The sequence below is a fragment of the Furipterus horrens genome, unplaced genomic scaffold (genome assembly GCF_987537825.1).
Source record: "Furipterus horrens unplaced genomic scaffold, mFurHor1.1.pri manual_scaffold_16, whole genome shotgun sequence".
In the NCBI taxonomy this organism is placed as follows: Eukaryota; Metazoa; Chordata; class Mammalia; order Chiroptera; family Furipteridae; genus Furipterus; species Furipterus horrens.
Window position 1 is genome coordinate 3,046,405 of NW_028327186.1, and position 16,958 is coordinate 3,063,362.

Sequence of the window (16,958 nt, forward strand, 5' to 3'; positions counted from 1 at the left end):
AACCAAGCGTAACTGCCAAACCGCTGACTAGGACAGTGATGGTAGAGACGAAGCTCACAACCTCACGCCCGGGGAGAAAACCCCGCCTGCCTAAGGTGCTCACGGTGGACTGCGCCGCCGCCGTGTGAAAACACCATCAGTACCGATAACGCTCAGGATCAGCAGCTAAGGCAAGAAAGCTAGAGCTTGTTTGATTTTAGAAAACTAGCAATTTGCTTCTTTATAAACGAAATCTCATGTTACAAAAACTGTTTAAAACCTCCACCACCCACTAGCCAGGCTGTGCATGAACCGCACTTGAGAAATCACATGACAGTCGTACAAACGTGACGACAAGAGGCTGTGGAAACGCACCCGACAGAGGCTGGCTGCCACCAGGGCGCACTGACCGCATGCGGCCCCACTGCCTGCTCTCCCCACGGCCCCCAGAGGTCAGAGCACGGTGCAGGCTTCCCCTCACTCCAGCCTATCCTTTCTGCTGCAGTCTGAGTGCCCACTGAAGAGTCACAGGTCATTGGTGGACAAGGCCAGACAGCCACCTAGCCACCCAGCCCCCTCCTCCTGACTGTGCAGGAGCTGAGGCCGCAGCAGGGCCCCACTCCGTCCCTTCAGAGGCTGGGGCAGAAACGGGGACGAGCAAGTGGGCCAAGGGGCTAATGCGCTCCTAAATGTGGATGACTTGCACGTTATATCTGTTCTGTGCTATGTTTGCCTAGTTCAACTATGTTTGGAGGCCAACATCAGGAGTTAATTGAACTTCCTTTCCCTTACTTAATAAAGAAATTCTCAGAGAAATACACAATACAAGGTGCTACCTATATACCAGAACAATAACATCAGATGCACCCTGAACAACTCCACAAAGAAAACCTGACCACCTCTCTGTCCTCCAAAGGTCACACAGCAGCCAGGAAAGCAGCTGATGATGTACATGGCCCAAGGGACAATGTCAAACTGGCCCAGCAAACAAACCCTCTAACAAAACAGAGCTCTCCAGGGCAGGACAAAAGTAGGTTTGCAGCTGTGAGTACACAAAACGCAGCTTATTCTTATATTATTACTTATTAATTATTGTATTATTTTCCATACGAAGTATAACCCTACTTTTCCCCCTACCCTTTAAATTTCAAACAGACTACAAGCCAAGATTCAATCCAATTTAAGTACCTAAATAGAAGGAAAACCTAGGCCATGAGGAGGCAAGAAAGCATTCAACCACCCCTCTCCTTTTTCAATTGAAAAAATCCTGGTACCTGGACTTTGAGGAAATAAACACATCCGTGACAAAACACACTGCCAGTATTAGAAAAAACACTCTTATAAAGACAGCTAACTTCAGAACTACTGGTCCAGGTTTCATCTTCTTAAAGAGGAAGGATACATTCAATCTCTAGAAACGTTATCAACAATAAGGCCGGTACCTTTACAAAATTAAAGGTAAAAGTGACTTACGATTTTTGCATTCTTCCCACTTTTCCTTAGTTGCTGAACAGCAAAAGCATGTTCAACATTATCCATAGAAACTCCATTAACCATCGCAACACGATCATTTTCCCTAAGGAGAAAAAGTCACAAAAACGTTAGAGAGAAACATCCAGATAAATTTGTGAAGATCTTTTCAAGATGAGTACCTCTAAAAAATATTCTAATTATGGGCTAATTAATCTATTTGTCTTCAGATCATGATAAAATGTCTATTTACTTTCACATCTCCCACAAGCACATTTAACAAGTAACTAACCACAGATGATTCATTTTTAAAAATCATTAATGTTTCCCTAAAGGACTGATCAGGTACCACAATACACAAAGTAATTTTGGTGGCACAATACAGGGCATAAATGACACTGTGTCACACAGTTGAAATGGGTTTCCCCATTAAAAAAAATAATCACTCTCTTTCCAATTTTCTTTTAACCCTTCTGTATAGTTACTTTTTTGCTAATCATGTATCTTTGCCTCTTTTTATTTGGTAATCGTACTGAACAACAGGAGCAAAACTCAGGGTGAGACGTTCCTAAAGGTTAGATTCTACCCGAAACTGAGTAAGAGTTGTCTTTTCACCATCTTCGTTTTTACAGGAATCTTCTATTTAAGGCAAGTATACCTACTTTCCATTTATGAAAACACATACTACTCTAAAGGCCTTCCTGGGTAGGCATTAAACGCACAGCACACCGGCGACCGGCCCCACAGCCGCCCCCGAGAAGACACACACTTACTGTAGCTGCCCTTCCGCTGGGCCTCCTTTCAGCACGTCGGATATGACTATTGAGGTTTCCCCACTCTGAAAATGGGGGTTATCTCTTCCACCAGATATTGCAATTCCAAATCCGAATCCAGGAGCCTAGAGCAATAATTGCAGTAAAATGTTACTATTAAAAATAACTGGTCATTGTGTCACACTCTACAAACTAAAAACACTGAAATATAAACACTACAACCTTATCACATCTCTGATCCACACACTCACTGGTATGGCTACACAAAGAATGATCTGCCTGTCCTGATATGGAAGCACATGCTCTAATTAAGTGGCATCAGACAATAGTGAAAACGGCCAATTACATGAACGCTCTTTAAGAACTAAACTGCATTTTACAATTCTGAACCCTGACATGCTGAGCTGTACCTCTGATGATCAGAAGGGCTCCTGAGGGGCCTGCAGAGCCCGTGATCGGCACACACACTGGCAACTAATGCACAGCATGGCAGACTTCCCCAGCACACGCTCCGGCGCCACTTTATAAATACCCACAGCTGGGAAAATCACACAGTATTTCAGTGTCCTTCAAGTACGCTAAAATCTCTTATGCGCATTGTGTACAACAGGGAGAATATATTAATCATGTCAAACATTTTAAAATATATTTTTATTTAAAAAGTTATAATAAACTATTTCTAAATGAATTGAACACCTTAACACAATGACTAAGGACAGCCCTGAAACTGAAAAAATTCAAACTATTTCGTTATTAAAAAAGTTACCTAATCTCAAAGAAATCCACACCGCCCCCGAGAGAGGAAACGGAGCAGTCAGAGTGGCCTAAGAAACATCAACAACCCCAACCACCTGCGGACAGAGGCCGTCTGGTCCACACGGAGGAGACCACGCGCACCGTGGCCTGGCATCCGTCCCAGCCTCCACTCCCACCCACCCCAAAGCCTACTGACGAGATAGAAGAGAATGAAAAAAACCTTCATAAAGAAGAAGAAACGCCAGCAACTTCACTCCTACATACTCGAGAAATGAAAGCGTGTGTCCACACAAACACCCCCACATGTTCACAGCAGCAGCATTCACAACAGCCAAAGAGTAAAGGAACCCCACGTTCATCAGCTGATGAATGGTAAAGAAAATGTGGTATGTTGTTATGATGGAATATTATTTGCAACAAAAAAATGAAATACTAATACATGTTATGCAATACATGAACCATGAAAACATTATGCTAAGTGAAAGAAGCCAGTCATAAAAGACCATACATATACGGTGTAATTCAGCTCATCTGAAATGTTCAGAAAAGACAAATCTACAGACACAGAGAGGAGAATGAAACTAGACCACTATCTCACGCCATATACAAGTATTAACTCAAAACGGATTAAAGGCTTGAACGCAGGGCCTGACACCATAAAACAGAAGAGAGCACAGGCAGCAAGCTCCCTGATATTGGTCTCAGCAATGTTTTCACAGCGAGGGAAATAAAAACAAAAACAAACAAATGGGACTACATCCAACTAAAAAGATTTTACATGGCAAGGGAAACCATCAATAAGATGAAAGGACAACCTACTGAATGGAAAAAGATATTTGCGAATAATACATATGATAAGGAGTTAATAACCAAAAAATATTTTTTAAAAAAACCTCACACAACTCCACAACACAAAACAACCCAGTTAAAGAAGCGGTAGAGGATCTCAACAGACATTTTTCCAAAGACGACATACAAACAGCCAACAGGTACTTCAAAAGATATTCAACATTATTAATTACTAGGGAAAAGCAAATCAAAACTACACATCTGTTAAAGTGGCTATTATCAAAAACCAAGAAACAACGAGCGCTGGAAAGGACGTGGAGAGAAGGGAACCCCCGTGCACCGCTAGTGGGATTATAAACTGGTGCAGCCACTACGGAAAACAATATGGAGATTCCTCAGAAAATTAAGAATCGAAGTAGCACATGATCCTGCAACTCCACTTCTGAACGGCCGAAGGATTTAAAAGCACCAATTTGAAAAGATGCACGCACCCTTACGGTCACGGCGGCAGCACTACTCGCAGTGGTCAAGACATGAAAACAACGTAAGTCTCCGTCGGCGGATGATGGGGGAAGAAGGGGGAAGGCTCTCTCACTCACTCACACACACACACACACACACACACACACTCACACACACACAGTGGAACACTATGCTCAGCCATAAAACAGACACGCGTTGAGGGTATTATGATAAGTGAAAGAAGTCTGGTGGAGAAAGCCAAGTACTGTAGACCTCACTCACACATGGAACATTGACACAAAAACGGACGGACTTGCAGATGCAGGCGACAGATTGCTGGTTACCAGAGGGGCAGCGGGTGGGGATGGCAAAGTGGCTGCAGAGGGTCAGCGGCGTGGTGCCAGATGGGAACGAGACCTTCGGTGGTGAGCACACAGCAGTGTACACAGATGTCGAATTACAAGGCTGTACGCCTGAAACTCATAGAATGTTTTAAACCAATGTTACCTCAATAAAATAAAAAAAAAGACAATGAAGCAATTCACCAAAGCTATATGAGATGTTGAAACTCATAGAGCAATTCCAATTAAAACCACACAGAGAGTGGTAAAAATTCAAGTCTGGCAACACCTGCGTTGGGGAGCTGCCGAGAAATGGGCGCCCGGACACCCCGCCGACGGCACGGCGGTCCCGGCTCTGTAGGAGGGGCTGGCGACACGTGACAGAGCCACAGCAGCGCTCACCTCTGACAGCGCGCCCTGAAGATGCGCAGCTCTAACAATATGAAAACCCACGTGCACGCGATTATTTACTGCAGACCGTTTGTCACTGCAAACACTGGGGGGGAACCCTAAAAGCACAGGACTGTGGGCAAGGGGGTTGTTCCTCCCGCCCCCCTCCCACTCTGAAAGAGGCCGGGCTGACCGTGTGCTCTATGCATGCGTACGTCTGGCGCAGACCGCGGCTTCCACGCAGCTCGGGCACTTAGTAGGGCCTGAAACCTGCTCCATCACCGCTCACGACACTGCATTTCCTGACCACCCAGGAAGCCTGCGGTTCCCAGCCCTGGCTGCAGAGAGGAATCACCACGCACTTGCTGGTGCCTGAACCCCTCCCCCGCGCCAGCTGAACTGGTGACTGTCCTAGGCAGCCGGGCCGAGGGCCTCAGAGCAGGGTGGTGACCCACAGCGTCAGAGGGCGCAGCGACTCCACACTCCCGCTTCCCTCGGCTGCCTGTGTCTGATGTCGCCTTTGCAGCAGGTGCTCACCCCCCTGCACCGGCTCACCCTCCACCACGTGTGAAGGGTTATCCTGCCGTTCCACGGCCCACAGGTCAAAAGCTCCTCAGTGCCAGCACTCTGAAATGTGAGTCCAAGCTGCTTCCCAGCACCCAGCTGCCTTAAACGATGCGAAGCCCGGTCCCCACTGGAGCAGCCCAGGCACCAGCACGCTACGCCTTTGCATCTCCTCTCGGCCTAGGGTTTCACCAGCACCTCGGCGGCCCTGCGGGCTGCAGCTCAGCCTTCGCACTCCGGGCTCCACGTCATCCCATTCATAAAACCATCCGAGCTTTCCTGCGAGCTCCCAGCGCCGAGGTACACAATGTGGCCACCTGACACGTGGCACTGCTGTCAGAGCAGCCCGGGTATCAGCGCTGCACTGGGGGCGGATTCACATGTTCATCTATGTATTCCATGAGCGCAACCCTGCAGGAGCCTAACACAAAGTGGTTCATCAACGTTAGTAAACTAAAGAAGAGGTATTTAATAATTGTTTAATTTCCTTTTAATTGCATTCCCCTTTACAGAGAGCTATCTTTTTTAACTAGCATTAAACACAGACTTCTGGAAACATCTGCAGCCACGGCAGCAGCACGGATCTGGAGCCTTCTGAATCCCCAGTAAACACAAGCGGGGCAACTACGCAACAAACCAAAAAGCCACGGACATTTACCACAGAACCAGGGACACAACAGGTCCCCTCCTGGTGCAAAACGCAAGCAGGCAGGACAAGCAACTGACTAGGAGCCTGGAGTGTTCCCGACATCTACAGGAGAGGAAAGCCACAAGGTGTCTCCCACACCCAAGGCCTGAGAACCCCCAAACAGCCAGTCTCCACTGGCAAGAACGGCAGGACAAGGCGGGGACAGCAGTGACGCTGGGAGGGTTGTGCCCACTCAGACAGCGGGTGGGAAGGAGGAGCCTGCCTGCGGCCCCAATCCCCTGGAGCCGGTGACCCCAGGAGCTGTCAACTCGCCCTGCCAGGCCCTCCCAGCACAGGGCACCACCCAGGAGGCACTTCCGGCAGGGAATCAAGCTTGAGCGGGGCCAGAGCAACACAGACAAAAGTAAAGAGAAAGTCCAGATCGAACTGTACAAAGGGCACAGAGATGGGAAGTGTCAGAAAGCAGCAGGTATGTTTTGTAGCACAGCCATGAACACACACACACACGCACGGAAACTAAGCCAATTTCTAAAAACTCAATTTCTAAAAGGAACTAATTTCACATACAAGTAAGCAAAGACTATCAGGATCAAGTCCCTTATAAAATTAGTATAAAGATAAAGAGTAACAGAATGATTTCCCTACAGAGAATGAAAGCATAACAGAATGAATGCTAAAGAAAAAGGAACAAAACTCTTATTATTACAAAACAAACTAGAAGGTATAATATACAAGACATGAAACAACACAAATAAGGATTATAAAGACTCAGAAATGAGTTGACAGAATTCAAGAGCTAATTAGAAATTTTAAAAAGTTTAGATAGGACACAAGACCAAACAGGCAAACAAGATACAATATATGGATAGGAGTCCCTAAAAAACAAAACCAAAAGGAGAAAAGGAAATAGTAAAAACTGTAATTTAAAAAATAAAAATGAAAAAATAGTAAAACCTGTAATTAAAAAAATTAATTAAAAAAAAAAAACTTTCCTTGTGTCAATTTTTTTAATTAAAAGGACACATCATTGTAGCTGAGTTATTTGAGAATGTCAATTCACAGGGACTAACACCAAGATACATTCAAATAACATGATTAGATTGTAAAGAAAAAGATGTTTTGACTTCTAGGCAAGCGCTTGTAATTTATAAAGAAAAGAAACTTAGATTAGTGTCACATTTAGATAGCAACCTGTTATGCCAAAGACAATACAAAGGCACTCAGGTGAAAGAGTGAGCCAAGGATTTTATATCCAGTAAAACTGACCTTCAAATATAGAAGGGTACAGATAAACTAATAAACATGTAAGAAGACAGGAGATATTGTTTTCACGATCTCTTCCTAAGGAATCTAACAGAGGCTGACATTCTGACAATCAAAATGACAAGCGACACAGGAGAGGATTTGGTGATAAAACATTAAATATGTACTTCTAGTAATAAGGTTAAATGGCGATTAGGGTGAAAGAATTACATTATGTAACAGCGGTATGATATATAGTAAAACCATTTTTCAAATGGGTAGAGGAATGGGAATAACATGCATAAAAACTTTGTAATACTGTTTACGGTAATCAAAACTGATAGTGGCAGAATTAGTATTATTACTCCAAAGCAATCACAGGTTCTATACCGGACTTACTAAATTCCTTTGGTTGCTTTCCAAAGGAATTTTCAATAGAAATGCAAAATACTATTTTTCTCATATATCTTTACCATACACATGTTTAGATGTGACAAAAGATAGCTGGTTTTTCTATGTTTACATGAGAAAATGTCCGAGATAATGTTTATTATTATGGTTGGGGGGGTGGTTTAAAGCAGTATAATGTGATCTGATTTATTTGTGTCTACGTGGTTATAGCTTTTGAATAGAGGCAAGAGCATCCAAGAATTTTCCTTTCACTGTAGTTCATCTTTTTGAGACCATAAGCAGCCACGAGCAGCAGTAACTTAGTGTTTAAGTATCTGTCTGGTTGGGAAACAAAATTTATGATAAACAAGACATGCGTGACCACTAAGCACTGAAAATGTGACTAGTCTTACTAGAGATGTGCTGAAATTGTAAAATGGGCGTCGGTTTTGTAAGACTTTATGGGGGAAAAAAAAGTACTTCTATTTTTAAATATTGATTACATGTTAAAAATGGTCTTTTGGACATACTGTGTTAAAACTGATTTCACCTGTATTTCATTTTTTAATGTGAAGACCAGGAAACTTTAAATTACACACGTGTTTGCATTGTATCTCTGCTGAACAAGGCTGCTGCTGTATGGACCTCCCAAGAGTGACTTCGCTGAACAGGGTGGCCTCCAGGAAATGAAGTTTTATTGGACTTTTAACTAAGTACTAAGAGAACAAAAAACGGATTAAGATTTCCTATCCTTAAGAAAATCACGATTCAGGAGAGACAGGGTGGACAAGTACCTACCTAGTAAACAGTCACCGTCACTGAGGCCCAGTGCGGATAGCAGATCCACGCGGCAAGGAGTTCCGCCTGTGTTTGTTCTCTGATAAAAGTCCCAGGGGTTGTAACAGTGCCTGGCACGCAGCAGAGCACCAGAAAATTACTTAGCCTTGAAGACTGAATAGGACCCCTGCAGTTTATCTAATATTCTGAGACAGAGAAAGTAACCTCTGGGAATGCAAAGAGAAGAATGAAGCAACAAAGAAGTGTGTCGTACATTATTCTTGCTAGTTAACAGCACAAAATGTTGGGTTTTTGTTTTGTTTTTTCAGGTTGTAAGAGAAAGCTTATTTAAGAAAGTCACAGAGGTAGAGAGAAGGAGCCACAGCAGAGACGGGCTCAGGAAACAAGCTACAGCAAAAGAAGGGTCTTGGAGTTGAGCGGGGAGAGAGAGGAGGCAATCTGTTTTAATCCACAGAACTTTCATACTTTTAAAAGATGAAGTCACCTCCACCTTACATGTAATTGGACCATCAGATGTCAGAGAACATGGACTTGCCCTTATTTGGTAACACATGGCACCCATATCGCAGGTTACTGCCAGAAGAACAGCCTCAAATCACCTCCTTCACTTACTACTCTTACCAAAAGCCCCCTCGGTCACCTCAGGGAGGATGCCGATCTCACCCCTCTGTCAGTTTCTCAAAAATCGGATGCCCGAGGCCATGGGCCTCCATTTCAAATGAAACATTTTTTAAAATCAACGTTAGGGGCTCCATCCCAGACTGAGTGAACCCCTGGGGGTGACCACGGCCTGCAGGCCCAATCTGGCTGGCCGCCCACTTCTGTAAACAAAGTTTTATTGGAACACAGCCGCAGGAGCAGGGAGAGAGTCAGCCTGCAAGGCCTGGAGCGTTATCATCAGGCTCTTTAGAGCACAAGTTTGCTGACAAAGCTCTCGCTGAGCTACATTTTATTCTGGATCAACTCAGAACACCCAAGGACTGTTCTGTAGCCTCAGAGAATGAAGTCAAATGAATTACAGTTTGACAAAAGTCTCCCTGCTTGCACTGACAGGGTTATTTTCAAAACCTCCAAAGAACAGCTCCTGAGGGGTGGCTGCTGAGGCCTTTCATAGGCTCTCTCTGCTGAGGCCCAGAGGCAACACAGCTCTGGGTCCCCTGCACAAGAGTTAACACGTTTAAAAACCAAAGAGCTATGAATGGTATACTCATCTTGTCTCATGTATCTTCTGACAGCATTCTCTGGGCTGGTACCCTCCCCATAGCGAAAGGAAACTGAAGCACCGGAAGAGGCTAGCTACAGAATAAACCTACACTAACCTTCTAGACAGGAGTTCTCAGACTTGCCTGAATATTATACCTAATGATGGGTAGGCATGACACTTTTCACACAATCAGAAAATCAGACTTTTCTCAACATCCAAGACATTTTCCTACTTTAATTAAGCTAAAGATCAGTAGTAAATAAGAGTATTTTCCCACACCTGAATTCCTAACGAAACGAGGCAAAAAAAAATAGAAAGGAGAAACATTTTAGCTAATGTGTCTTACTTTATTTTGCCTATTTAAGAACTAAAAGGTACTAGGAAAAAACAAATGTAATGTGATAATACCAAATAATGCCTATGATCTCTGAAAAATGATCTGGCTTTTACTTTAAGAAAGTATAAAAAAAGAAAAATTTAAATCCAATGAGAGCAGAAGGAAATGTTACCGTAAGAGCAGAAATCAATTAAAAAGAACACAAAACAAAAAATATTAATGAAAACAAAAGCTGTTATTTTGAAAAGATCAATCAAAACTGTTAAACCTCTAGCCAGAAATAAGACACAAATTATTAAAAAAAAAAAAAAAAAAAACCTCATTACAGACCCTATAGCAATAAAATAAGGTAACACTGTTAACAGTTTTATGTTCACAAATTAGAAGAACAAACACTCCAAAAGATACAAACTATCAAAGCTACAAAAGAGAAAGAGAAGCTAACAAAGAAGAAACATGTAACTGAATGCTTCCATGTAACATCAAAGAAACTGACTTCGTAGTTAGAGGCCTTCCCACCACCAGACGGCTACTCACACTGACGAGCCCTGCCCGGCACTTACAGAAGCGATAACATCAACCGCACCCGAGCTCCACCAGAAAACCCTAAGGGAAAAAATGCTTCCCCACTGCTTGCTTGTTTCGAGGCGCGTAGCTTTCCCTGACACTAAAACCAGGTAAAAACAATACGTGGAAAAAGTACTCACCAATATTTTTTATGAACACAGAAACAGACGTCTTCAAAACACTTTAGCAAATCAATCCAGCCGTACATAAAATGGGTGATACATCACAACCAAGCAGAATTTATCTTGAGACTGCAACACTGTTCAACGTTCGAACAGCAAGAAACTGACTCTACCAATACACTAAGAAGAAAACTCTTATAACTTCAAACCAATACTTGTAAAAAAAAAAAAAAAGACTCTCAGCAGAGTAAATATGAAAGGGCACTTCCCCAACCTAGTAAATGGCCAAACACAAATACAAGGGAATGGCCTTGACCTGATGAAGGGCATTAGAAAAAAACCCAGCAAACACCATACTATTAAAGTGAAAGACAAAATGCTTTCATCTAAAATCAGGATGTCTGCTCACCGTTCCTATTCAACATCCCAGAAGTCCTAGCTAGTGCAATGAGGCAAGAAAAAGCACCAAAAAAAAAAAAAAAAAGGCATATAGATCAAAAAGGACAAAATAAAACAGCCTTTATTCACAGATAACAGGACAAATTACATAGAAAAATCCCCCAAAAGTTCCTAGAACTATTAAGTTTAGAAAATTATAAGTTCACTATTTTAAAGTCAATTTTATTTCTACATACTATTGAACTATAAAAAGTTGAAATAAAAATAAACACCATTTAGAAGAGCACTAAGAAACATGAAATATACTTCAGAAATCTAACAAAACATGTGCAAGATCTGCACGCCAAAAATAACAAAATGATAATGAAGAGGAAAAAAAAGAAAAGTCATATCACATTCAGTCTGTCAGACTCAATACTGTTAAGATGCCAATTCTCCCCAAACTGATCTGTAGATTTAATGCAATCTCAATGAAAATCCCAATTTTTTTACAAACATATTCTAAAATCTATATCAAAAGGCAAAGACACTAACTAGAACAGCCAAAACATTTTTTCTTTACCAAAAGGGTAAATTTGGAGGATTCACACTACTTGATTTCTACACTTAATATGAAACTGTACTAATCAAGGCAGAAGTAATTGGCAGGAAGACACAAACATCAAGAGAAGAGACCAGGGAAAGACCACACATAAACAGTCGCTGATTTCTGACAAAGGCACAAAGAAATCAAACTTGTATCCTGAATATAGAAAAAGCTGTCAAAATTCAATAACAACTTCTGTGCACTAAGGGACACAATCAAAGACAATCCATGGGATAGGAAAAAACATCTGCAAGTCATATATCTGATAAGGGGTTAATATCCAGAGTATATAAATAATTCCTGCAACTCAACAATTAAAAAATAAATAACCCAATTAAAAAAAGGCAAAGGACTTGAGCAGATGGGAAATTTTATGTTAAGTGTCTTTTACCCCAACTATAAGAAAACACTCAATAATAAGAAAACAAACAACCCAACCGAAAATGGGCAGAGAGTGGAACACATGTTACCAAGGAAGACACATGAGTGACAAATAAGCACACACGCACACTCAACATCAGGAGTCATTAGAGAATTGGGAACTAAAACCACAATGACATACCACTGCATACCTATCTGTGTGGCTAAAATTAAGAGAACAAAACAAAACAAAAAAAGAAACAATCCTGATACTATCCAGGGCTGGGGAAGACACGCAGCAACCGGAGCTCGTACACATTGCCTGTGAGGATGCGCAATGGTCTGGACAGCGTGGCGGTTTCTTCTAAGTTAAACGTGCATTTACCATAAGACACAGAGCAATTCCACTCCTAAGTATTTACCCAAAAGAAATGAAGAGTTATGTTCATATGAAAAGCTGTATATTACAGCAGATACACTATCACCCAAAACTGGAAACGAGCCAATGTATCAAAACTGGAGCATGAATGCGTGAATCATCTACACCCATACAGTGGAATATTACTCAGCAATAAGAAGAAACTAACAAAAACAAAAAAACAAAGAGCTATTGATTCAAGCAACATCATGGAGAAATCTCAAATGCTTTAGGCTGAGGGTAAGAAACCAGTCTCAAAATGCTACGTGTATCTAGTGTGAGCCATGGTATCAGCCTGCTGACACGGCACTCCAGAAAAGGCCCAACATGTCCGTGTGGGCACAGAGAACCTATCAGGGGCTGCTAAGCGCTAGGGGTGGGTGCGCAGAGCCGACTATAAATGGGCACCGGGGGAAGTTTCAGGGTGATGGAGTTGTTCTATAATTTGGTTGTTAACAGTGGTTACAGGACTGCATGTGTCTGTCAAACTGAGAACTGCACACTAAGCATGAAATTTATTGTATGTAAATCATACCAATGAGAACAATAAAGGTATTCAGAATACAATACAAATGTAATGTGATAATACTAAATTATTACATCACAACCAATTTAAACAATTATAAGGTATAGTTATTTTATATGTTTAATCCGATTGAAATATATTACCTATCAGTACGTTTCAAGCAAACAGAGGCCATATTTTAGCTTTATAAATTAACAGCTATAGCTTTAATGATTTCTTTTACCATTTAGGAAGGCATAAAAAATCCACATTGTGTCTGAAATCACTGTTTTTAATCAGTAATTAATTTACCCGTTATCTATTATGTGCAGAGTCAAACATTCGCAAGATAAATCGGGGCAGGGTCGGGAACACGGTATCCCCCTTCCCACCCACCCCCCGTCACGGGCACTGCTGGCAGAACCAGTAAACGTCAAACATGGAAATACTCCCTCATATCTTTCTTCTCCTTCTCCTACGGGGAAGGTAACAAAGTCAGCTTTCTTCAGAGGGAGACCTGGGGAATCACAGGAGGGCCTTACTTATGTCAAGTGCAAATAGGTGCCATTAGCCCAACTTAAACCGGTGGAAACCGAGGCTCTGGAAGGGACTGGATGGCCTGCCCATTCCTGAAGGAAGAGGGCAGGCTAGGACGCAGTGTGGGGCAGACAAAGCTCTCCCTCTTCCGCAGCCGACTGCTGTTTGCTCTGTGCCATCTGCAACTGCTTAAGCAACAGCTCAGGGTCTATATGTTTCAAATCAACAAGTATCTTTTAAAGATTTTATTACCCACACGACCTGGTTTATTTTAAACCCCAAGCCTACAACACACACATATATACTCAGAAAGTTTGAAGCAGTTTACTATTTATACAATGTACAGTGTCTTTTACCTGAACACTCAAAAATTCTCAAATAACTTCAATTTCTGCACTCAGGAATAAAATCAGCACATATACAAATAACCACCAAAAGGATATTTGAAAAAGTAATTATGTTCACTTTTGACCTTAATAAAGAATTTATTGCAATTCTAATTTTAAACAAAGGAATATAGAAAAGTTGTTGCCCTTTCTTTGGGCTTCCTGACATCTGGCTTTCCTCTATTGTTTTCAAAAGCTGCCAATATCCTGAGTTATACACAGATTATTCACTGCGGCCGACACTCACCCTGTGAAGCGTCACTGTGTGCTGTTCCCATATAGCTGTTTCCTCCATTGCTGTGCTCTGATAAAGGAAAAGAAAAACAAGTCATTACCTTTCAAGAAAATGTCTTTAATAAAGTGAGTGAGAACACTCTAGCGAACAATTTAGCACAGCACATTAAAATTCATACTTTTAGTACTAGGTACTCTGAAAAGAGCTTAATAGTTACGGAAGGTTTTTTTGTTTGCTTTTGTTGTAAGAGACAGGAAACTACACACAGGAACTTCCTTTGTTTTTAACTTAATTTGGACAGATGCCCCTCTGTCCATTTCTTGCCAGCTAAAACCACTATTCCAGCTAATTCTGCAACTTTATATTTAACATGAGATAGAAAAGAATAAAGGTTGGAAGTGTTATTTTAAAATATCTGTCGACACAGAAAACATTTTAAAGCATTCCTTACACTGTGTAAAGAAAAGGAAAAGTCAAATGCCTCTGAACACAATAGTTATAAATATCCATGTCGCAGGAAACAAGATGGATCCAGTTGATAGGCCTGGTCAATGGTTGCTTTAATATCACAGTTCAACACTACTGCCCCACCTAGCTATGGCTGTACTACAGAACTGTCTCCTCAAGCTTCTTATTCCTAAGGGGGAAAAAGTAGCTTTTCTAGTATACTCTTGCACACACACATCTACACACGAAACAGAAAAAGAAAAAGAAAAAACTCTCCAAGAATCACTGTAAAACAAGAGCAATGCAAGCTCCAATGCAGGTACTGCTTAAACCGCTGTGTAGCTCAGGTTCATCTACTGTCAAACTATTACTAGAGAGGGAAATAAATTACTATTCGAGGGAATGAGCACTAAAGAGTTCAAAATAAGTTTCTTATAAATTGTGTTACCTGCTCCTGGAGGCTTAAGGTAATTCAGCCTCGATTGCTGTTCCCACTTTCTGGGTTCCTAAATATAATACACTGAGGAACAAATTTTTAAAGGCCTTTGCAGAACTCACAGAAGGCGGGGTGGGAAGGGGAGAATGCTGAGCTGGCATTCCCAGAACATCCCACCTCGAAAGTGAGATCTGCTTTGTTACACACCCTGTCATCAGCATCATGAGAATCTGCCCATCAAGGTGCCAGGGGCCCATGTCTCCTTTCCCACAGCAACTTTAATCGAAGATTAACGCTACTTTAGAAAATGAATCCCTATGAAGAAAGCCTGCTTCCCTAAATTCAAAGCAACTAGATTAACTTTCCTGCCAGATGAATGAAAGAGGGGGAGAAAGGATCTCTCTGTTCACTCCCACAGATAAGAACTGCCAACCTCACCAGCGCTTTGTTTCAATCTTCCAATCAAGTGCAGCAAAACCGCCCTTTAATGAGACCTCTGCTGGGAACAAAGCTGGTCTGTTTTTTTGAACAAAAATTGACCAGGATTTAATGTATTAAAAGAAAAGTCCTCCATCGGTGTGAAGCAATGATGATTTAAGTAATTCTGCTGACAAATACACATGATCAAAATATCAGCAGGCGTGGCCGGCCTGCCCGATCTTCACGGGCACGGGAAGGGAGCAGAACTGCTTGCGTAGCTCAGGCTCAACGCTTCCTGATCCGCTTCCGGGCACTGCCTCCCAGCCCTCTGATCCCTTTCCTATCAGCGCAAACTGAAGAGCAGCCCACGAACAGGCAAACGCCTTGAGCGCATCTTCTCGGGTATGAAAGGGTTTATCGCCCTCCATCTGGTTTTAATGGGCACGGTTTTCCATCTTGTAAGAGGATATTAATCCAATGGAGAAACTCATTTAATGGTACCATATTAATCCAATGGAGAAACTCATTTAATGTTACTTCCATGAAACAGCTTATACATTGTTAGCCTCCTTTTGTTGAAACGTGAGTAGGAAAGGAAAGCCTGAAAGGATAGACAAAATGCTGACACTGATCGCATTCAGAGAGAAGGGATGATGGGTGACATTTTCTCATTAGGTGTTTTATCTTTGAGCTTTCCTTTCTGCCCGTTTCCAGTCAGAACACAGTGCCAGAGCATTTTAAACCACATCTACCAAATCCCATTTGAAACGTCAAATGTCTGTTTTTAACTTAGCTTTTAGGAATATCAAATATGTAAGATGATTTTGTTTTATTGTTAATTATAAAAGGTATTTAATCTACTGTCACTAAGGGATTTATACATTAAGGGATTTAATCTACTGTTACTAAGGGATTTAAGAGGAGTACCATAAGAGAAATTGAAATTATTTTGTTTGTTTAAGGGGAAAAATAAAAACACTAAAACAATTCTTCTCAGCATTCCAATCAAAATATGTTTCTTCTCTGGAGGGATCAGAAAAGTGCGTGTCTCAACTCACTCAATGGCTTACCCCAAAGGGTAATGTAATACCTCACTTCTCTGTTGAAGCCAGAGCCTTATTAGCTTGGTTTGCCAGACAGGAGAGCTACGTACAGGAAGGCAAGAGAGAATGAGCCATCAGAGAGGGTAGGCGGGCAGGCTCTTGACCAGCACACTAAACCCACTCAATACAGAACGTAGATGAGTATCATACCTTGCCAATACTTATCACTTAAAAAAACACAGGGAAAAGTGTACTCCTTGGTTAAACACTGCACCATGCCACCTCTCCTCACTCTCCAGCCTTCGTTTTCCTTCAGTGGCAGAAGCAGCAAAGTTCTACCCAGTTTTGTACAC

The 16,958-nt window shown here is 42.0% G+C and overlaps 1 protein-coding gene across 1 annotated transcript in view; it reads right to left on the minus strand.

Annotated features, from left to right (window-relative positions):
- TJP1 (tight junction protein 1) overlaps positions 1-16,958 on the minus strand; it is a 79,837-nt gene that overhangs the window by 47,610 nt on the left and 15,269 nt on the right. Inside the window, exons 2-4 of the mRNA XM_090263564.1 lie at positions 14,272-14,328; positions 2,223-2,347; positions 1,453-1,555 (exon numbers count right to left, since the gene is read on the minus strand). Of these exons, the coding sequence (XP_090119690.1) occupies positions 1,453-1,555; positions 2,223-2,347; positions 14,272-14,328 (285 nt within the window). The remainder of the gene's footprint in view (positions 1-1,452; positions 1,556-2,222; positions 2,348-14,271; positions 14,329-16,958) is intronic.